The sequence below is a fragment of the Euprymna scolopes genome, chromosome 5 (genome assembly GCF_053919585.1).
Source record: "Euprymna scolopes isolate OS-2025 chromosome 5, ASM5391958v1, whole genome shotgun sequence".
Taxonomy (NCBI): Eukaryota; Metazoa; Mollusca; class Cephalopoda; order Sepiida; family Sepiolidae; genus Euprymna; species Euprymna scolopes.
The window spans coordinates 43,359,350-43,383,569 of NC_136486.1; the positions used below are offsets into that span (position 1 = coordinate 43,359,350).

A 24,220-nucleotide genomic window follows, 5' to 3' on the forward strand; every position below is an offset into this window, starting at 1 on the left:
CCATTAGATTTTCCTGAAACTTGGTCAAAACGTGGAGGCCGTTGTTCTTAATATAAATTCAGTATAGGTGCCCCTGGGAAAATTCTGGTTTGCATCTCTCTGGGGCTGTTAGGGCTAAAAAAAACATGCCTTTTTGGAGCTCTTTTTTCATATTACTCAAAAACTTGATATGTTTCTATGGTGCTGAATTCAAATATACATGTCTTAAGGTATGAAACTTCATCGTTTGTCCATCTTCACTGGGATTCAGTGTTCCCAGGAGCTCAAAAGAGATCGCAAATGCCTCAAACTTGCAAAAAATGACACTTTTTACCCCATAACTTTTGCCTCATCCATTAGATTTTTCTGAAACTTGGCAAATATGTGAAGGCAATATTAGCCCCTCACACTTCTCACATTCATCATATCGTCACTATTTTTTTTCACATGCAGCACCAGAGGGGGACCACGCATGTGTGGCTTGTTAGACATGATTTTATTTTATTTTTTAAAATTATTATTGTTGTTGTAGTTGTAGTAGTAGTAGTAGTATTATCACTTATCACTATTACAGGTATTTTTATTCTTTAATTTTAATTTTAAATTTCATCGTAGTAGATATTATTAGCAAGACTTAAACAATGTACCTAATAATCTATGCATACGGATTTTTCAAGTCTTATTAATTGAAATAGATATATTTCTATACATGCATATATATATATATATATATATATATATATATATATATATATGCACACATGTATGTTTGTGTATGTATGCGTCTATTAGTATATAAATACATATATCTGAATCCACCTCATCTCATTTTTAACTAACTTCTTCCCTTAATATATTTCATTCAGAACGGACTTCTTGTTTTGACACCATCCCCTCCTCTCATTCATTGATAACTACGTTCATCCCCCTTCCACATCTTGTGACGCCGTAACCACACTAACCCCCATTTCTTTCTTTCCTTTTCTTTTTCTTTTTTCTTCTCTTAAGCTTTGCTCTTTCTTTCTGCTGTCGATTTCTATGTAGGGTGTCTAAAATGTCACTTAACTCTCATCCCCTTCTTCTTAATATTAACGTTTTCATTAAGAACAAACATTTCTTCAATTCTCCAATTTGAGGACCAGACTTCTTCAGTTGAACACAAGCTTTATTATGTCGCCTGACGAAGACTTGTTGCTCCTGACTGACCACTTGTCTGAAACATTAGCATGTTCAGTGTAGCAACTATGTAATATTTGTCTATACAGATAATGTATTTTGCTCTTTTTTTATTGAGCACTCTTAATAACCTTGTTTTTAATTCACAAGTTTTCCTCCTGCATACCTTTACCTTGGTGTATTCACCTGTCATCTTTTTTAAAAGATGGAATTATCTGATCGTCGAAGACAAGATTCAAGCAAGCCTGGACGGTCCACAGAGTTTTATAATTATATTTATTATTATTATTATTATTATTTGGAAGTATTATTATTCTTTATTATTTTGATATAGAAATAAATGAGTCTTATAATTTTGCTATCTAATTTACTTTTTATTTTTTTATTTTACTTCGGTCAAAGTTCTCAGAAATCAAGGGGCCCACAACTTGGGGCTAACACTTGAAGTCTATATCAGATACATAGATATTCGAATGTTCCATTAAAGTTCTTTATTTCTCAAACACTGAGTTAGTAAAGAAATTGAGAACATAATTTTCCTCTCTCCAATTAACCATTTTTATACGTTGTAGTATATCTTTCATGTTGGTCTCTTGGTCTTACTGGATTCCAGGACAAGAATTTATCTAGTCTGGTGGAGTATCCAGCTTCGTGCTATTACTTGAGGTAATATCACTTGGAGAAGGTGCACCATTCCTCGGAAAAGCTGTGGAGTAGCCATAGTGAGGAGATCTTATTTGGGCTGCGAATACAAAATGTGATTTTGAATATTTGGTCAGGGTTTACTTCTATGGAAAAAGTATCCTCATGCCAGATTGTTCTGACAAACCCCTGTACAGAGAGACCTTAGACACTTGAGGACAGTGTCTAGTAGGCGTTCAATAGACATGCATGTTTAAATTAGATGACAACACTGGAAAAATAGAGTCGCTCTTTCTCTAAGTGCTGACAAACATGAAAAAATATTAGAAAGTGATTTAATCAACTTTCAGTGAGAGAAATACATAGATACCTCAGTGAGAGATGAATAACTTGTTTAGTTTATTAGAAATGACAGCTGATTAGAACAATTAAAGCAGAATTTCTTTCACACATAACTCAAACCCAGAACTAAAGTATATTTTAGAATGTATTTTGTGTTTTAAAGATATATATGAAAAAAAAAGAAGCCTTATGGAAAAAAATGTTAATGAATTCAGCTTTAGTATAATACTAGCCTGGGTGCCTGGCGTTGCTTAGGTGTTTAGAGGTTTTAACACCTCTCTCCACCCTGGCTGCCTACTGTTGTTTTGATTCCCTCCTCACACTACTACCATTTTTTTTTACACCTCCTCCACATTCATGGGGTCGAGCTTGCTTGCCTACTACCACCTTTGTTTTTTCTTTTTTGCTCAACACATACCTCCAAACACACTGGAAAACACTGGGCACCCAGACTAGTCTATATGGTCCTGGATATGACCTTAAACTATATCCAGTGGTGAGGCCCCAGCTTGCGGGCTTTCGGGAGTGTGGAGCCACCCTTTAATTACCATTGCTCCCAGGTCCACTCTGACCCGGAGTGGTAGTACCTGTTAGGGTCCCAACTATGGGTTGAATAGAAACCGACTTGAAAACAACAAATATATTCTCTGAAAAATTTTTCTTCAAAATCTTTGAATTTGGCATTAAATAACCCAAAAAGGGTTGATATGCCATAAAACAAAACCAATCAAGCAACCAACAGATTAGTCTATAATATAAAAGGCAAAATATGTGTGTGTGTGTGTGTGTGTTTGTATGTGCCACAAAAACTTTCAGCACACACGACGGATCCTGACAAGATCGGTAACGTTTTGAAGTTCTGGTTTGAGCCTGCCTGCCTACTCCCACTTTTTTATTTCTCTCTCCACCCAAACTGCCTACTGTTGTTTCGTCTCCCCCACCCCGCTACTACCAATTTACGTATTTTTAATTCCTCCCGCTCAGGGTTCCTTACTCGGCCCGGGGCAATGCTGGGGAACCCCGCTACTACCAATTCTTTTTTTTTTAACACTTCTCTCCACCTGGACTTCCTACTCTTATTTTGATTCTTCCCTGCCATCTCTCCACACCCGGGCAATGCCGGGTACCCCCACTAGTATCATATGAATCTGGAGATTCTATTGTTGTTATTGGTTTCCTCAATATTTTTCTAGTCAGAATTCTTTTTAGAAAGGCATTGGCGGTTATTGGAGAGATTACATGAAGGTTTCCAACATTCTAAGTAAAAGTAATTCGAACTCAATTCGAACTTGGAACACCCAGGTCGTCAGTCTGTGTTGTTAACACTAGACCACCGTCACCTCCCATTCATGATGGTGATAATGAATTCGTTCAAAGATAATTTGTAACATTTTTAATAACAAGGAAATATTATATATAAGAGGGATTTATACATAAGTCTTTTATCATAGCTTCTTTTTTATGCAGAAAGAAATACAAGAACGTTCATAAGAGTTTTTAAAGATTTTATTTTGGAGATATTTGATTACGTAGACAGAGACTAATGTCCTCTTAGTTAATTATTTCGTTGCTAACTTTTTGACTGAAATAAATACCATGTAGACAAGGACATTGAGGTAACATTTTGCAATTTGTGATTATCAATGTTTCTTACAGTATTATCGGTGATGTCTTGTATACGCTTCCCAGACAGACTCCCATTATTGATAGCCTTTGTTATAAGGCTTCCACAGACAGACTCATTTGAAAAACTCTGCTTTCTCACAGCTCGAAAAACATGATGTCATTCGTCATCTTGCTCTCTTTTGTCTTCTTAGCTTTGAGCTTAGTTTGTCATCTTTGACTCAACCCTAGCAATGATTTTGCAGATTTGGGTTACTATGCCATGCACTCGGTGTGACCATTTTCAAAATCCAACTAATAACTGTCACCAATCGATCAAATATCTAATTCTGGGCCAATTAGTGACAGTTATTATTTGTTTTTTGTTTTTTTTCCACCTCTTTTTATTTTTGTTAGCTGTACTGCATAATCACCAGTTTTTGTTTTGATTAACTTTTTGTAAGAAAATATTTACACCTTTAGAAAAATAATTCAAAGAAAGAATAAATGCCATTAAAAATTCGGTTTTGCAATAACATCGATAAGACATTTATAGAAATGTTGGAATGTAACTTCTATGATTTTTCTCTTCTAATTGAATCACTATTGATGTAGGTTCCTTGTATGAAACAAAGTTATACAATGTTGTATTCATTTTTTTTTGTGGACTGTTATCCTCATCTCCATAGTTGTTGTTGTTATCTCACCACGTTTTGGCCAATTAATCGTCTGGCCTGCTTTGGGTAGGATTGAAGCTGCTATCTTCAGACAATGCTCACCTGGAACCATAGAGACTCAACACCTCTATCCACTGCGCCTTTGTGGCCCATGATGCAGTGGTGAGACAACAACAACTATGGAAAGCAGTAATTACTGGGGATACAGTTACAAGACTCAACATCTGTTAAGTTTTGAGACATTGTGTTGAACAAAGATGGCGGCGTAGTTGAGATCAGTAACCAAGATGGCAACCAAGAATCAAATGCGGTCCATGGCGTAGTTAACCTCTTAAGTTCTGAGATATTGTGTTGAACAAAGATGGCGGCGTAGTCCAGATCAGTAACCAAGATGGCGGCATAGTTCAGATCAGTAACCAAGATGGCGGCCAAGAATTAAATGCGGTCCGTGATGTAGTAAACGGCGAACTGATTGAATCCAAAATTCGACAATTTTTATAATAATTTTGGGACGTTTTCATTGGTTTTTTAGCACAGCCGTTGGTTATAAAAATGATTGGCGAATCCATTCGTCTCATACCCCCATTAGAAGTCAAAAACATTTTACATCATGATTAATTACCTGGTGAAGGCCAGAGAATTAGTTGGCCGAAGCGTGGTGAAACAACAACTATGAAGATGAGGATAACAGTCCACAAAATATGAATACACCAATTATAAAGCATCATCTCAAAGGATTCCAAAAAATAAAAATAATATATATTATACAATGTTGTATTGAATTTTAGATTATGATTGGATTCTATGGATTTTTTTCTTTCTTTCCAGGAAACTGATTTTGATCAATGGAAATTAATCTGTGAAAGGATATTCAACAATGGTGAATTTATGTCAATTTGGTCAGTATTTCTAAAGGAACAATTCTTGGACCGAATCAAGGTATTCATCATCTTATTCTTTTATAATGTTCGGATTTGAAACGAGAAAAAAAAAACATAAATAAAATCTAAAACTTTGTTAGACTTTGTTGAAACAAGAAATTTCTTATATGTATTTATTTTTAGCACTTCTAAAATGTTATGTGTGAAATCCATACTAATTCCTTGACTTCATTGAAGACACACAGAAACTGAAGATCACAAATATTCAGCCATTTTGAAAGAAAGTAAAATATCCGTGTTGCTGATTAAACGGAGAGGACTTCTTTGAATTTCTTTTAGCTAATGTCAGATTATATGGGTGATGTGAGGCTTTAAAGAGAAAAACTAAGAAGAAAGACTCAAATATGAAAGGGACTTTCTGAAGAAACCAGTCTCTGCCTTGGGACATTCAGATTGTCTGCTCATTACTGTATCTTCTAACCCTAACCCTTCAAACCCTCCCCCGTGATGCTCCAAAGAGGTGAGAGAAAAATATTCCAATTATTATATTACTTGTAGACTAATATTGACAGGTTTATTCAAATAGAATCTTTTTAATTATCTTTTAAGGGCACTTGGAAAGTGTTGTGATCCTATAAAGATCCCGAAGAATGACACAACTAGTTAATTAGTAGAAACAAAATATATTGAACAGAAAAACAAATACAACAAATGAAGAACACTGGGATACGTCAGTCCGACTTCCATGAGTGCAAGACTTGAGCATAACCTGTGCTAATGTTGAGAGACATATTCTTCTGGTTTTTATAAAAAGTGGAAAGTCCATTATTACCTGTAGGGTGGACACACTACAATAGAGAGTCTATACTACTTCAACTTTATCATTATAGCTGTAATAAAAAAAACAAACAAAGATACAAGATGACCCCACCTCCTTAACCCTGCCATCCCCCACACATCCCATCAATGGAATTATATATAAAATTCACAATTCTTTCTGCAATCCAACCAATGAACTTCAGTCTATACCTGATTTGTCCACCAAGTTTCATTCATGAATGTCCAACAATCTTTGTTTAATCACTGTTTAATGATATGCAGGTATACTTTGGTGATTGTCTCATCAGTGGGGCGTGTGATCCTGAATGGGCTTCACATTACTGGGTTATCATTATGTTGAACTTAGGAGCATGTATGTAATTTTAAACTGAATCCTTTATTTAACTTTCAGGGGTAGATTGTTCTCATTTCACCAGCCATGTTAATTATTATTTTATTCTTAATTATTATCACCTATAGTAAGGATTGAACCACCAACTTTCTGAATACTATCATTTAGAATCAATGCGTGTAATCTTTATACCACAGGTCCATGTGGGTAATGTTAGCACAAATTTTGGGAGCTTTATGAATTTAATAAAGAGTTGAGTTTGAAATTCTTTAATAAGTTCCAGAGCTTGACATAAAGATTCTGAAGTTTAAAAAGATGCACCTGAACAAGATCAAAGGTTACATCTGTCGAAAGGTGAAAAAAAAAGTAAATAACTAAGATGAAAATTATAACCAGTCTAATCCAAATAATCGTCATCTGAAAGAATCTAAAATGTAAGATTATCTCATATCTTTTTTTTTTTTTAGAATATTTGTATTAAATTCTGAAATATATTTCTTTTCTTTTTTCAGTCTCTCATTCAGTATCAAATGGATTCTACCGCAGAACTAACAAAACGCCATATTTCTAAGGTTGTTATGGAATTGGCAAGTCCCAATGAAAGGTAAATTCTTTACATTTGAGAAATTATGCTTTTACAAACATGTGCTTGTGCATTCACTGCACAGGCCATGATCGTTCCACTTGTTGTGTCGCTCTAAAGTTGTTCTTTAAGTCAGTTCTGCAACAAAGAAATTCTTCCTCCAAGCAAAAAAGAAAAAAAAAAACACACAAGTCCAGTTTATAAACAGATAATAATTCATTCAATTTTTTTTTTTGAGATTACAAATGGCACCCATTTTCCTAAATTGAATAGCAGACTTGCAAAATGAGAGTTTTACCTTATTAAATTGAAATACATAAGTTCCTTTTAACATAAGAACTCCAAGGACTCAACCTGCTTGTAGAGATACATCGGTTCAACTGATTGACAGCCCTCAGAAAAGCCAACTGACTGCTTACAAACATTCATCTCCAATTGTCTTGGCCTCAACCCAAGAAGGTTTTGTTTTTTTGTGTTTTTTTTACATGGAGGATCACCACTTATCAAGGCCCCATAAGCCACTTGGGGATAAGGGTTATTTTGTGTATAATAATCAATGAGATAATATCGTAGTAATAGTTGGTATTGGAGATTTGATAAAGCATCTTACTTAAGGGGGCGATTAATCAGGAATTTGTTTATGTTGGACTTGAAGACGTCCAAGTTGTAGTCAGGTTGGAAACAGGCAAACGGAAGAGAATTCCACAGGTGTGCACTTCTCAGAAAAAAGCTATGTTCATGGAATCTATGTTTTGATTTAGGCACAGATAAAGAGTGGGGGAAATTGCTGACAGTGGTTTTAGCTAGACGGGTGTTTATCATGAAGGATTGGCAAGGGGGGACCAGAGATTGGAGCTCAGATGAGCACTTGCCATGGAAATAACGATAAAACAAAGACAGGCTCGCAACGTCTCTTCTGTGGGAGAGAGGCTGCAGGGAAGAGAAGAGAGCATCTCCCACTAAGCCACAAAGTCTATTTTGTACTTTGTCAAGGCAGGATAGGCTGTTTTTTGAAGCTCCATCCCAGATGTGGCAGCAGTACTCCATCTTTGGATGTACTTGGCTTTTATAGAGATAGAGAATTGCATCAGTAGTGAGATATCTTCTGGAGCGGTAGAAGGAGCCTACCATTTTCCCAGCGGTCCGGGCAACAGACTTTATATACGTGTTCCATTTCAGATCAGGAGTAAAGGTCAAACCCAGGAGCTTGTCAAAACATGAAGCCTCCCCAAGACGAGAGCCATCCATTTCAATTGATGCTAGATGAGGAATAGAGCGTTGATGATGTAAAGTTAGGAGCTTGGTTTTAGATGCATTAAAAGTAACCAGCCATCTCTTCCCCCACTGAACGAGGCGCTCAAGATCAGAGGAGAGGGAATCAGAGAGAGCTTTGTCATTTACTGCCTTTGATGTGTTGCCGTAGATGTTCGTGTCATCAGCATAGATGTTAACGAAAGATTTTAGTATGTGTTTTGGGAGATCATTGATGTAGATCAGGAAGAGCTGGATGGACCCCTGGGAGACTCCAGCATTAATACTGTGGGCCTCAGATTTCTGCCCATCAACCACTACTCTTATGAATGGTTAGCTTTGTTTCTTCTTCTCACTTCCTATCTCATGGAATCTTTTCATCTCTAACTGATTCTGCCTTTCTTATATTTAAATAAGTGAAAGTTTCAAGTAGTCCTATCACTAAGCAGAGCTTTAGTGTGTGCCATCAATTTTAGAGCATGTTTGGTTAAATGGAATCCATCTTATTAAGCGTTTTTTTTTTATATATATATCTAACTAACTAATAAGATTCATTGTTATTTCCATCTATGGGTTAATATTTTCATTAGCCAATGGCAGGGCTTCACTTCGACAAAAGTTCAGCTGACTTTTATTTCCTTCTCTTTTGTTTTATATTTTTGTGAACATGTTTTATCATGTGTATGCTTGGAATACTTTTTATTATTTTTAGTTTAGGTGTTGAATTAGTTTAATTTTTTTATTTAATAATTTATTCTATTTTATTTATTTAAAAATATGTTTTTAGTTGTATATAGATTTGAAATTGATGTTTAAAAAATCAGTTTATTGGTGTTATGAAAGATTTTAATTTTTGTTTTGTTTGATTTACAACAGATCTATGATGGCGGAAGTTGATTTAGCTAACTTCATCTGGCTAGAATCAGCTGGTGATATTCCTACCAATACGGCATGGATACCTGCAAGTCAAAAGAGCCTAAACAAAGGTGGTGGACTTCTGATGAAGGCTCGTACATTTACTCCCGCAGTACTTTGGTAAGAGGATTCATCATCATTATCATATTCGGTTTAGTGTCTGTTTTACATGCTGGCATGTGTTTGATGGCTTTTACAGGGTGGGACGATAGAATTGTCACCTTAGAAAAGACAGCATGATTCCATTTCTGTTTGATGAAAACTGTTTTTCTTTTTTTTTTGTTGCAGATCATCTACTAGTTGACCAGTTGTGTACAAATCCCAAGAGCGATAAGTGCCTTCTATCATGTCTGAAAGTAAAACAATGTCTAACGAACGAGATTGAAGATACGCCGCTGTACAACTCATGCTCGCTACCAATCCAGATTATGACAACAGAACCATTTCCAACACCCTCAAAATGCAAATCTGGATAACAGGGATGTGCCCAGGGTGACGAAAACAAAATTTCCGGCCATGGTTATGGTTTCAAGTGACGGCCACATCATGCCACTTCACATCTTTGAAGTTGGCTTGAAAGTCAACACCAAAGTGTACCTGGATGTGCTGAAGAGTGTGGTGATCCCCTGGTGCAATCAGGTGGCCGCTGACAGACCCTGGGTGTAGCAACAGGACTCGGTACTGGCCCACAAATCCAAAGATATCTAGGTTTGGCTTCAGAAGGCGTGCTATGACTTTATACTGTTCTCTCATTGGACCCCCTCCTCCCTGATCTGAACCCACTGGACTAATTTGTTTGGTCATATGTCGAGAACATCACCAACATGACCTCCCACAACACCAAAGTCAGCCTGATCGCCACCATCCGATGAGTATCTGCCAGCGCTTGTGGAAAAGGCATGCTCCCAGTTCCAGACCCCTGAATTGATTTTATCAATAAAAGTTTTAAAATAAAACTGTAGTGTTGCTTTCTTTAGGGCAACAATTTTATCATTCCACCCTGTAGAAATTGATTTCCAAACTAACATGTTCCTGGCCAGATCATTCTTTATTAATCTTTCTTTAAAATCCATCCATATCACTTCTTTTCATGACCCTGCTACCGCAACTATTCTGCATCTTATGACCCAAGAACTCTCCTGCATTTTTTCAGCATGACCAAACCAATGAAGTCTCGTATATTGCAAAATCTTATAAAGTTCACACACATGCTCCCAAGTGCTATCTTCATCACTTTTTAATTTGAATAATCCTAAATTGGGTTTTTGCATCCAATGATGAGGTTGCAATTTTGGAACTTTGTTACCATTACGTGCAGATCCTAATCCAAGTTCTCCTCTTTTGTAAATTTCTGTCTCTTTCAGATCTAATTTCTGTCCAACTTTAACTGGTTTGTTTCTGTCATCACATGTTATCTCTCTCTTCCTTTTATAAAAGCAGCTCAGAAAACAAACACTATAGCCTTTGTAAACATTGATAAACCTGAATATTGCCCAGTTTACATTTTGGTATGATCACATTCAGCTTTTCTCTAATTAAAATAAATGACTCACTGACTATCCAGTTGTTTATAGGTTTCCATGGCTTGCACAAATCTGCCTTTTGGCAGCTGCTCAAAATCTGCTTGCCATTTCAAACTTACATAGGAAAGCCATAGATTTTTTTTAAGCAAAAATTTTATGGCTGAATGGTCTTCCTAACACCAACTCCTCCAAAGGGACAAGTATTTTGTTGAGACACCATCTCTGCCTTGTTCTCTGGTCACTAAGGCATTGTGTTTGTCCATTGTCAAGAATATGATCATCCAGACAATGATGTTGTTCTCTGATCTGTTACCATACACTAATTGGATGCCACAGAAACTACTGCTACTCATAGGAATAACAGGATTTTTTTTTATCAAGGTTTATTCCTTCAGATCTATCATGTTCTGTACATTACCAGGTTACCTCTTCATATGCATAGATGGTCATTCACTATGATGAAGCTGTTGTAGACTTCAACTGCAAAATGGTCTGTTTTATGCATCATATAGTGCTGGGTACATGGAGACCAGTCAAGTATACGATAGAATACTATCTTGGAAACATACTACTCCTCTGCATTAACTCCTTAACCCTAAAACTGTTGAACTCTGAACTCCTGACCCAACTAGTAAACCTAGATATTAATTTCAGGCTTACCTATTAATAATTTGATACAACAGATCAGTTGATTTTCTGCTGCAGATACATTAAGGTAAACTTTTGACAATTTTTCTGAAATTAAGGAATATTTCTTTTTTATTAATAAGTCATCACTTATTAAGGCTAAAAGCCCGAAGGGAGAACTCACCCATGAGGTCTTTCTTTTCCTTTTCTTCCTGATTGGCACAAAAATGCCAGCAGACAGTTGATGACCTGGGCTGGACCAGCACTATTAACCCCTCAAGTGGTTAGTCTTCAGCTATGGAATGAAGATTGTCTATATTGTGTGATCTAGCTTAGGATTGGTGAAAATGGGCTGTGATGAGCAGAGGTGCTATATCTGTTCATGAGGAAGCCAGCTAAATCTGACCAGGGTGATAGCCATTACTAGTATAAGTAAAGCTAAAAAGCCACTCTAGGATAAAGTTGAGTCGGGACAGTTGGTATACCAATAATGAAAGATTATTTAAGAAATGTTTATCATTTTATGAGTTTTTCTATCAAACAGACAATGACAGCTCATAAGATGATCATTTTTTTTTTTTGTACGGAAATCCTGATCATTTGATATTTTATTGAATTCGATGCTCTTTCATCTGAAGGTTTATGCCTAATCTCCCATTTCTTTTCTAAAATTAAAAGATTGTATCATGAGCTTATTTAGTGTGGAGAAGACATAATTGTTGTTTTATCTGAAATAGTATTTAGTATCTTCAAAAAAATAAAACCAAAATATAAGAGATATGTAAAATTAAAATGTCACTCAAAAATGGTAATTTCCAAAAATTCTATCAAATCTCATGGGAATATTTTTGTTTAATTTATTCAATGCTTTTAAAGTTCATGGATGAATTTTGGAAAAGGAAAATGGATATTCTTAAGATGTGTCCATTCAACTTGCATGTTTAGTGGTAAAATTTATTTCAAACTTGAGCGTAACAAACCAAAAAAATGCTATTTGAAACTTAAGTATGCGAAAATGAAAAAGAAATGCTATTTCAAACCTCAGCATGATAGACTAATGAAAATGGTATTTCAGACTTAAACATGACAGACTGAAAAAATATTATTTCAAACTTAAGCATGACAGACTGAAAAAATATTATTTCAAACTTAAGCATGACAAACTGAAAAAAATATTATTTCAAACTTAAGTATGACAAATTGATAAAAATGCTATTTCAAACTTAAGTGTGAAAGACCAAAACAAAAAAAGTAAAACTGCTATTTCAAATTTAAGTATGACAGACCAATCAAAATGTTATTTCAAACTTAAGCATGACAGACTAACGAAAAAGCTATATCAAATTTAAGTATGACAGACTAATGAAAATGCTATTTCAAACTTAAGTATAAGAGACAAATGTTATTTAAAAGTTAAGCATGACAAACAAACAAAAATGTTATTTCAAAGCTAAGCATGATAGACTGACAAAAATGATTAAGTATGATAGACCAATGAAAATCCTATTTAAAATTTAACTATGATTGATCTAGAAAAATGTTATTTAACACTTAAGCATGACTGACTAACCAAAATGCTATCTCAAACTTAAGCAAGATGAATGAACAAAAATCCTATTTTAATATAACAGATTGGCTAATCGACATGTTCTTTTATAAAGATACATGTATACATCTAAATTAAGACATAATCATTTAATTTGTATGTTTAGCAATGAAACTGTTATTTTAAACTTAACTGTGACAAACCAACAAAAATGCTAACTAAATAAAATACTATGTATACTTAAAATACAATAGACTAATGAAACTGCTATTTTAAAATTAAGTCTAACAGACCACCAAAAATATTATTTCAAGCTTGTTTAAAAAGGCCAACAAAAGTGCTATTTAAAACTTAAGTGTTACAGATCGACAAAGCCTGTCTGAAAAATGCAAGGGTGCATCAAAAAAAGTCATCAATCATTGGTTCACCTTCATCCCCCTCCCCCCACTTCGATTTCTTGGTTCAAAATTATCTTTTTCACTTTATTTGCATCGTCTTTCCATTTCTAAAAAGCTGATAACAAATTGAACGGAAATTTCTTAGGAACATTTGCTCTCTTAAATTCCTTAGTAAATTTATGAAATGAAGAAGAAAAGTCCTTATTCTGTAAAAGGGATCACGATCATAGAAGGCACATTAGTCTGTTTGTCTATTCGGCTCCATTACTAAAGGATCCGAGATATGACCTTAAACTATATCCAATGGCGAGGCCCCAGCTTGCCAGCTTTGGGGAGTGTGGAGCCATTCTTTAATTGCCATTGCTCCCAGGTCGACTCTGACCCGGAGTGGTAGTACCTGTTAGGATCCCAACTATGGGTCAAATAGAAACTAACTTGAAAAAAAAATATTAAAAAATTTTTCTTCAAAATAGCTACATTCGGTATTAAATAACCTGAAAAGGGTTGATATGCCGTAAAACAAAAACAACCAACCAATTCATCACTAAAGATGCAGATTAAATCGACACATCTTATTTGAGATCCGACTAAGCATTACTATAAAGGGGCACTGTCTGTCAGCCACTCTGTTACACTTAAGTTAGAAATTATATTTTCATTAATCTGTCACACTTAAGTTTGAAATCAGATTTTCATTATTCTGCCATGTTCACATTTGAAATAGTATTTTCATCAGATTAAACGCCTGCATCTTAAGAATATCTAATTTCGTTTCTGATTGATCTTGTATTTATTCTCTGCTTTTTGATAAGTTTTGATATTTTTCTTGTTGTTCAATATAAATGCGAGTTAAAAATGTAGTCACTTTGCCGGTGAAAGATCATGATTAATGGGGGAAGCATTACTGTGATGTCACAAATGTGAGCAAATCCCAAAAGTCAATGTTTAGTTTTGATGGGCATCAAGAAATGCAAAATGAAAATTGGGTTTTTATGTAAGAAACTAAGAAAAACTAAAAAAAAAAAAAAATGAAGGAATTTTCTATTTAATGTGCACTTCAGATGATTGGCAGTTATTAGTTAAAATATTGCGATCTGTGTCAGAACTCATTCAGGATCAATTGGCATGCTTGAAAATGGGTAAAGCAAACATGATGGATTTAAAAAGAAATTCTAGTTTGGTTTTAGGAGAGGATATTTGTGTACGTTTATTGACATTTAGATTTTGTTTACATTGGGTGGTGCTGAATAATAGCACAGGGGCAGAAATGTAGCTTGTAAGCTCAATGGTTGAGTTTCAATCCCATCTTGAAGCATTTGCTTGTCTAGCCACACTGATAAGCTGTAAACAGCGAAACAGTGGATGACATATATCTAACTATCTATCTATATATCTATCTATCTATATATCTATAAAAGTGAACATGTCTGTCTGTCTGTGTGTGTATGTTTCTCTACGCAATAACTTTGTCAATTTTAAGTCTACAGACTCAAAATTTGATATAGAGGGGACTGAGATTTGGGAAAATCGATGTGATCCGTTTTCGGCCAGAAATTTGGCTGTTAAGGGGTCAAAGTTCAACGATTTGACTTTTGAGAACTCTACCCCACTCCTCCAACAATTTTGGGTCTAAACACTTGAAATTTTAAATATAGGTTCCTTGGACATGGATCTAACTTAATAACTTGATTTGAACCCAAAACAATAAATTTTAAGGGGTCATAATAGGGGTCAAAGTTTAAAAAATTGACCATTTTTTTTTTTTTTTTTTTTGCTCAACATGAACCTCAAAACACCCGGGCAACTCCAGGCTTAAATGCTAGTATATCTATAAAAGTGGATATGTCTATGTATCTGTGTGTGTGTACATTTCCCTATGCAATAACTCTTTAAATTTAAAGTCTACAGACTCGAAATTTGATATACAGGGTACTGAGATTTAGGAAAATCTTTGGGATCGGTTTTTGGCCAGAAATTTGGCTATTAAGGGGTCAAAGTTCAACGATTTGACCTTTGAGAACTCTGCCAAACTCATCCGACAATTTTGGGTCTAAACACTTGAAATTTTAGATATAGGTTCCTTGGACATGGATCTAACTTAATAATTTGATTTGAGCCCCAAACAATAAATGTTAAGGGGTCAAAATAGGGGTCAAAGTTAAAAAAACAATTGACCTCTGCGGTCTCTACCAAATTACTCAGACAATTTCTGGTCTAAACATTTGAAATTTGACATAAAGAGTATTCAGAGATAGGGCAAGCTTTTTAATCGGTTTGGGTCGAAAATTTTTAGTTATCAATATATAAATGTATGTTTGCATGTCTGGCTAAAACTTTTGACAGAGGCGACAGATTTTACCAAGATCAGTATCGTTTTAAAGTCCGACCTTTCAGACGACAAATATCGAAAAATTGGCTTAAAACATTAATATCTTCACCTTCAACTGGGAACTTTTCTACAGGAGAGGGGTCGCTTTTTTCGCCGATATTTTTGAAAATCATCCTCTCCTTTCGATTGTCTAGCCTTAATTTAAAAAAATGTCACTTCCGGTTTGGCGGTGGTCGTAACAGCATAGACGTCAGGTTTTTTTTCCATTCTTTTCCTCTTTCGCAGTACAGGTTCGACTCTGCCTTCCTACTACCACTTTTTATTTAAAAAATTTTTTTTGCTCAACAGACACATCCAAACACCTGGGCAACACCGGGCTGAAATGCTAGTATATATATATATATATATATATATATATATATATATATGACTACTTCATTTAATCACATAAATTAATATACAAAAGTATAAATTTATACGTAAACTTTAAATATTTACTTCAACAGTGCTCAATACGTAGGTAGAGCTAAGTAGTAAGTTATAAAATATATATGGCAATTAAGCTACACAGAATATTCCGCGTTTCATCCACGCTAGGATTCATCAGTGATGAATCCTAGCATGGATGAAACACGGAATATTCTGTGTAGCTTAATTGCCATATATATTTTATAACTTATATATATATATATATATATATATATATATATATACTAGCAGAAGTACCCGTCGTTAACTGGGTTAAAAACCAGCCTACAGAAAATAGACTGTGATTGATGAAAGTATGATAGGTTATGAAAAGGAGGGGGTTGTAAAGATATAGGTTTTGATACTCAAAAATTTTACCCTAAGCAAAATATGATGAAAGTAAAGATAATTTTCGCGAAAATATATATTTTTATATCAACTTTGTTTACATTCATAGCCAAGAGTGACCAACAAAATGATGTTTCCTTACAAAGAGAAAATGTTATATATATAATAATATAAATATACAAGAAATAAATGTTACCATAGTCGATAAAAGTTACTTTATGGTAGAAAAGTTCATTGGTTTGTATTTTTAAGTAGTTTGTAAAAAAAAATTTTTTTTTTTAATTCACGAACCGGTTTTAAAAAAATGAAAATGGCAGCGACTTTGAAATGGAGAGCCCCGTTTTCAATTTGAAGCAGCGGCACCTGAGCATTCTGTGTTAACAATTCAAGAGAGTTCCATCAACGTAAGGAATATTTATAAACATATTTTAATGTTTTCCATTATTTTGTGCTTGAGGAATATTCGATTATGGCATGTGTAGTTCATATAAAAATTCATTTAAGTAGTTATCACCTCAAATTTCGTTTTAATTTCGGTTCGCTGAAATTATTTCAAGTAAAGAGCATTAAAAACTATTTCAAAACAAAAGAAAAACATGAACTGAACTTTTATTGACTATGGTAACATTTATTTCTTGTATATTTATTTTTTCGGGTAGTCGTTTGTTGGCTTGTCTGCTAAACACTCTTACTAAATAATATCGACGAAATATCAAAAAAGAAACAAAAACAGTTTTGAAAAATGATGAAGCTTTACTTACTTTAGTAAAATAATCAGAAACAGCAAAATGGGATATTAAAAAAGTAAACACTTAATTACTTTAGTTTTTTTAAAGCAAAGAATCGATATAAATATGAATAAGAAGAAAATGGCGCCCTTTTCAAGCAGAACAGCTTCGTTTCAGTTTTACAGTATTGAATGGTGTAGTATTGCGCCGTCGGACTCAGGGTTGTACTATTGTAATGTAAAGAACACGCAGAAAGGGTTGTAATCAACTGAATTCCTTCTAGTACACTGACAAAAAAAAGCTTAAATAGATATATAAATAAAAATAAAAAGGTTATGTAAATGTTTTTAAAAAGACATGCAATCACGTGAGCAGGATCTTTTCCTTCTTTTGACACGATAACAAGTAACATTCTTATTTTTTATTATTTATCTATTTTCGAAAGAGTGCCATGTGCAAGTGGAGAAGGAAAAAAACAGAGTTATGCAAAATTTGTGTCAAGAATTGTCTAAAGTTCCGACTTTTTTTTGGCTTTCACTTTAATAAGAACGTGAATTTATGAGGTGAATTGATTCAACTCCAAAAAATAAATAAACGCTAACGTGAATTAAGATTACAGTTAAGGTGTTATTGTGGAACCTCACCTCTTTTAAAAAAACCTTGTTAAACTTTGTGACATATTTACATTCTACTGAGGTCAGGCACGAACGAACGCCCCATAATTTTATTATTCCATATTTCTTCAAACTGAAACATGATTATCAAAGTATACTTACTCAGATAGATATGAAAAGTCTTTATTAAAGTTTGTGCCTATTTCCATTCTATGTGAATAGGTATGGTATAATAAATTATGGGGTTTATCTATTTTATTTTTAATTTCATCATATTTTGCTTTGGTTTTTATACCCCCAAATTTGAAGCTATCTCTTTACAACCCTTCCTTTTCATAACCTATCATACTTTCATAAATCAGAGTCCATTTTCTGTAAGCTGTTTTTGAACCCAGTCAACGATGGGTACTTTTGCTTGTATATATATATATATATATATATATATATATATATATATATCGTGTGTGTGGAAATATGTTTTTTCAATCATATATCACCTTTTATTTATAGCAATCCTTAATTTATGAAGCTCAATGTAATTACAGAGCATATAACTAATAAATAACAAAAGTTTATCTTCCAAATTTCATGATGTTGACCGTCTTACAATTTATTCCTTTAATTCCGTTGACATTCACAATTCTTGACAGTACCTGTTTCATAGCGCAAAATCATTTATGCTATTATATCAATCAATGAATGTATTCTGCCCTTAATGTCTCAGAAGAAATAGAACCTAGCAATCCATTAAAATAAAATAAAATGCATATGCGCTTGATTACAAAATCCGAAAATTGAGAGAGAAGTTGTGATTACCTATTATGTTTTCTTTTATTATACCATTTGAAATATAGACCTAACTAATGATGAGAGGAGGGGGGCACACTCTTATTTACAAAGAGACAGAAATATGTGTGCTTACCCCATGTTGTCTGGACAAAAAAGAGGTCGATCAAGGAAAGAGAATTCTGGGTTGCATTTCTGTGATATATATATATATATATATATATATATATATATATATATATATATATATATATACAAAGGGAATGTGGCAAAGCAGAGAAAGGGAAAAAGGCAAAATATGTAGTGTAGTGAGAGGTAGAAAGATAAAAAGTATTTTAATATAAAGATGTTACATACTTTCTTTTACCTCTTTTGTTTTATTTTTTATGGCCCCCAAGCAACGTCAGTAACTCTGCTAGTATTCAAATAAATCAATGAAGAGTTATTAACCAATGGAATCAGTCAAAACAAACAAAAAGAATGCACATACCAACAGTAGGTTTAACTAAAAGGGTCTAAAGGCAACGCAGTTGTAAACAGTATAGCAAGCACAATTGCAATTAATCGAAAATATATAAAGCAGTAAATATCCATGTTCCATGTGCAGCAAAAGAAACGCATTACTGAAGTTAATTTCTTTTTACCCCAATGAAAAAAATTAATACGATTTTCAATTCAGAAAGTGAATTTTATTCATTAGTTGCTCAATAGGGAAGGAAAGAAAAGTGGAATAATTCATCATTTGTAACAAAAGTGTTAACATTTTTTTTTCTCCTCCAATCCCGCCTATGACAAAAGATACCAACTCGTTTTTTTTTTTATTTTCTTCACCATCACAATCAAACATCATTTGTCATAAGCACTTAGAAGGAGAAAAATTATTTGAGTAGAATCGAAGTCACTTTATTGTTACATGTTATCAAGTGAACTTTCTATATTAAATAAAAATGAAATAAACAGCCACAGATATTCTTTTGGTAATAAAAAGGAATAAGAAATAAAAAAGAGAACAGGATATACATAAGCAGTACATGAAAAAGAACAAAGCAGTGGATGGTTTTATTTATCTTATTTGTAAAATAGAACCAGTTTTCCCTGACTATCATTGGGATTAATAATGTTTTTTAATACATGATAATGTTGCATCTCTGTACCTGTTTTACAAATGGCTTATTGGAATGTGCCCAAATGAACTCATAGCACTTGTACTCCCTTGATTTGCATATTTCTGACTAACCCAACAAGCAGCAAAATCCCACCCTATCACTGTTGGGGTCTCTAGATGCTGGAATGCCTTCTGTTCTAATAGTTTCTTCATCTAGACGGCTAGACTTTGGAACCCTCCGTTTCCTGCTTCTCTAACTGTACTATTAAAATGTAATGCAAACAGGCATCTCGTTGTTCAACCATCAACAGTCCCCTATTAAATAGAATCCCAAGTGACAATATGCCTTGTTTGAAGTTAAAAGGAGCAAAAAAAAAAAAAAAACTATTTCATCAGTCATATAGGGCAAATATTGGTTTGTGTTGTTAAAAATAAAACAAATATTGCTTATTGATTTTAATATTTTAATATTTAATCCTGATCAGTATTTTACATTATTTATTATATACATTATATAAGTCTCAGTTGTCTGTGTGTTTATGGGTTTGTGTGTCTGTGTGTCTGCTAAAAACTTTTGTCATCCGCATCGAACCAGGATGAATCTGGTATCGTGAGAAAGAGTGATCTCTCGGACACAGAATATTGAAAAATTAGAAAAAAATTGTCAATTATTTAATGCAGAAATGTCATTTTGTTTGAAATGGGGGTCAAGTACAAATCTTGGTTTGTTAATCATGCATGCATGAACAGTCGATTCATTCTTTCATTTTAAAAAGCTAAATTTGCAACGTGATAACATTGGTGGCCGTCTTGGTCCAATCTATAGCATGCTCACTTACAAACTTAACTTTCGCAAGTTTGCGCTAACCACGCACCATTGTTTTTGACATTTAATAACATTTTCTCTCATCTATCTTTTAAAATTTTCAACTTTCTTACACACGCTCAAAATGTGGTATTTTTTTTTGTTAATAGCACAATAAGATGGCACCCAAGTCCCGTTTTTTTTTTAATTGACTTCATTATAATATATATAAAATCTCCATAAATTAAAATATCATATTTAACCGTTTTTATGATTGGGCAACACCCGCACTCCCCACCCTGCTAGTCTTAAAGCAGACAAGTTTTCGTTCTCAAACTCAGATATACTACAACTTTCATCCATAACATTATGTACAAATTTATAGATCATTTTTCACTATTCATTGTTAAGAAATTATATTTTCAGTATTTTCATTGGCTAATTTAAATAGGATTCCTTAAACATTGTTTAATAATGATCAAGTTTAGCTATTTACAGAATACAATAAGTGTCAAACTCATTGAAATATAGATAAAAAACGTTATTACAATAATTATAATTGGAAATAACACTATATAAATGAACTAATTTTGGAAGAAAAAAATTCTTTCTCCTTCCTTTTTAATAAGTCGTTTATATTTGACCGGAGAAAGAGAGAGAGAGAGAGAGAGAGAGAGAGAGAGAGAGAGAGAGAGAGAGAGAGAGAGAGAGAGAGCTCATAAGTGAATGCTTAATCAGTATTCATTCTCCTTTCTCCTCATACTCCAGAGAATAAGTATGTGGCCAGTTTCCCCTTCTCCGCTTTCACCATAATTAGCACTCTCTTCTTTATCTATCTTTGTATTTATAGATTTTGCTTTTTACTTCTATTTATATTTATATAAAGTTAGGTCTGTGTGTATATTTTTATATATTTGTATGTATATGATCCACTCCTAAACTACTTAACCGATCATTATGAATTTTGGAATACAGCTGCTAAGAGTAAAGGATTGTAATGTGAGCCACATTTAGGTTAATTTAGTTTTATGTAATGAGGTAAATATGGGGGGAAAGACTTATGCAAAAATTCAGACGCATCTGATTTTTGTTGAAGTTTATTATTTTTTATTAGACATCAATTAATAAATTTCAGTTTCTTTAGAGTATTTTAAAAAGACTTTTCTGGAGTATGATATATGTACGCCCCCTTCCCATTTGAAAATTCAAATATATTAGATAAAAGGCGTGCTTGAAGGCTTGTCAATGCAGGAGTTATTCAGTCATTGTAAACAGATAAATAAATAAAGTTCAATAGTTTAAGTAAATATTCATTTATTTACCTGACTGTAGAGCGTAAATTTGTCATAAACTTTCGGATGCAGCTTCCATTTTCAAGAAAATATATGTCCACTCTTTATGCTGTCGTTTCTGGTTTTTAACACACCTTTTATCTGATAAACAATGCTTCAAGTGAACTACGACATACTTCTTCAAATATATCAGATTTGCATTGAATAACGTTTAGCCATTAAACATTAATTAAGCAAGATTCCCTGAATGTCAATTACTTAAGACTCCCTTAAGCTTAAGGTTTAGATATTTTCTAGAATCAAAATCATATAATGGATTTTGATCAACATTGGTATAAGGATTCTATAAATAACATTTAGTTTCATTATATCTTGATTTTTATGTTTTTATGGGAACATAAATGTACAAAATTGTTCTGTTTGGGAAATAATTTTACCTGTGTTAGGACGGGTGTCCGTGGAGTTATTTATAAATTTAAAAGATAAAAAAAAAATCTAAGGTATTCCTGTGATTTGAAAAAAACAAAATAGTATGAAAATGAAAAGACTCCTGGGCAACGCTGAATAAGTGCAATTAGTAATTAACATGTTTCTTTGTTTTTCAGTCTTTGTAAGACGTTTAATGATAAATTGAAGTCACTGCTTGAAGACATCGAACCGTATTTGACAACTGAAAGCAACATGACTCTCAATTCACAGCAACACAGTCCATTTGATCAGTTGGCTGATTGTCCGGAAATTCAAGCTCATGTCAAGAAATCTATTGAAAATTGTGTCACGAAGTGAGTAAACATGGTCTTTTTTAACATAATTAATCAATCAACAAATTAATATTCAATGTTATAGGTGTGCAGCACTCTTAAGCATTAACGGTTGTGATAAAAAATTAGTACAAACCTGATTTTGTACAGCATGCAGTGTTGGTGTCAGGCAAGAAGACTAAAGAAAAAAAGATGACTACTGCATTTACTTATAGGTTGGTTACCTCATGAGGTAACAAGACTTCAGGGCATCTAATATGCATATGAAAGGCAAACGGTTGTGATAAAAAGCCAACTGATCAGAGAAGAGCGTTCCTTTTGACAGAAATGAGTTTTGTCAGATGTCTATTGAATTTTGATACCGAGAATTGTGAAGAAGGAGAAGAAAAGTTAACATAAATTGTTGGGAGTCTGCAGAATATTTCACAGCACTTATGTAAAAAAATCCTTTGAAAATTGTATCACTAAGTGAGTAAACATAGTCATAATTAATTGATCAACAAATTAATATTCAATGTTGTAGGTGTGTGGAAGTCATAAGCATTAACGTTTCTTTCTTCACATGGAGAGCAGCCCCTGCAAGGTGATTTTGTCACATGAGGACCAAGCAAGTTCTGGGGCATATTAATTTCAACTGAACCCTTTAAGAACTACACGCAGACTCTTTAAGCAGTCACAGAGAACTTCCTGGCACAAAGAAAGAAAAATGTCTTCTCGCTTATCCTAGTCAACTTGATGCCAGGCAAGGCTATTCTCTATTGGAAGATATACTCTTCGAGGACAAGTAAAACCTGAACTTTCTTACTTTATTACTTCCTTCACTGTGATATTGTTTTAACTTTTGGTAACCTACACCCAACAGTGTAGGTCACTTAAATACATGAGGATCATACTAAAAGTAATGCCTCCTATTTTTTAACTCAAAAAGTTGAAGCTACAAAGATGGAAGTGGTATCATTAAGATGAGTGAACTTTTGTGTTCTAGAATTTATTTTTCTACAGTCACTACTATTCTCAATGCACTTTGCCAGCAATGAATGAAAACCCTGATGCCTCGGCCATAAAAGTCAGTGCTTGCTGAGGTGGTCCATTTTGTCATGGCTGCAATTATGGCATTGTTATTGGGAAAATGCTGCCCACGTAATACATCCTTCAGAGGTCCAAGCAAGTGTAAGTTTGATGATGCCAGGTTGGGACTTTACAGTGGATGACATCATTTCTAGTGCACTGACATCCACATTCAAATCTATACACATTTCATTCACTATTATCCACTGATAAGTGTGAATGAGTTGATCGAGACTCAGTGTTTTCTGGGGTAGTGGCTGTACATTGGGGTCTGGAGCAACTTGTCACTCACATCTCTGCTGTCACTTTGAAATCAACAAACCATCTTCTAACTATGCTTATATCAACTGCATTGGCTTCATAAATATTTGACAGGCACCGATGAATGTTGATTGGTTCAATTTTTGCTGCATGGAAGATTCAATGATGCATCTCCACTCCTGATGTACGTCCATGACTGGGGTTAGTCCCACACTGTCAATATCTGCAAGAGAGAGATGAAACTTTCAGTTTAGTCATCATAACAATGCAATTTGCAATCTCCTCTGATTCATTCAGGCGAAAACAATAGGAGGCATTACTTTTGGAATGACCTTCATATTA

At 33.9% G+C, this 24,220-nt stretch overlaps 1 protein-coding gene across 1 annotated transcript in view; it reads left to right on the forward strand.

Annotated features, from left to right (window-relative positions):
- Window positions 1–24,220, forward strand: part of LOC145276804 (conserved oligomeric Golgi complex subunit 1-like) — a 425,717-nt gene that overhangs the window by 191,906 nt on the left and 209,591 nt on the right. Inside the window, exons 15-18 of the mRNA XM_080128123.1 lie at window positions 5,247–5,357; window positions 6,983–7,074; window positions 9,181–9,339; window positions 22,394–22,570. Coding sequence (XP_079984249.1) covers window positions 5,247–5,357; window positions 6,983–7,074; window positions 9,181–9,339; window positions 22,394–22,570 — 539 coding nt within the window. The remainder of the gene's footprint in view (window positions 1–5,246; window positions 5,358–6,982; window positions 7,075–9,180; window positions 9,340–22,393; window positions 22,571–24,220) is intronic.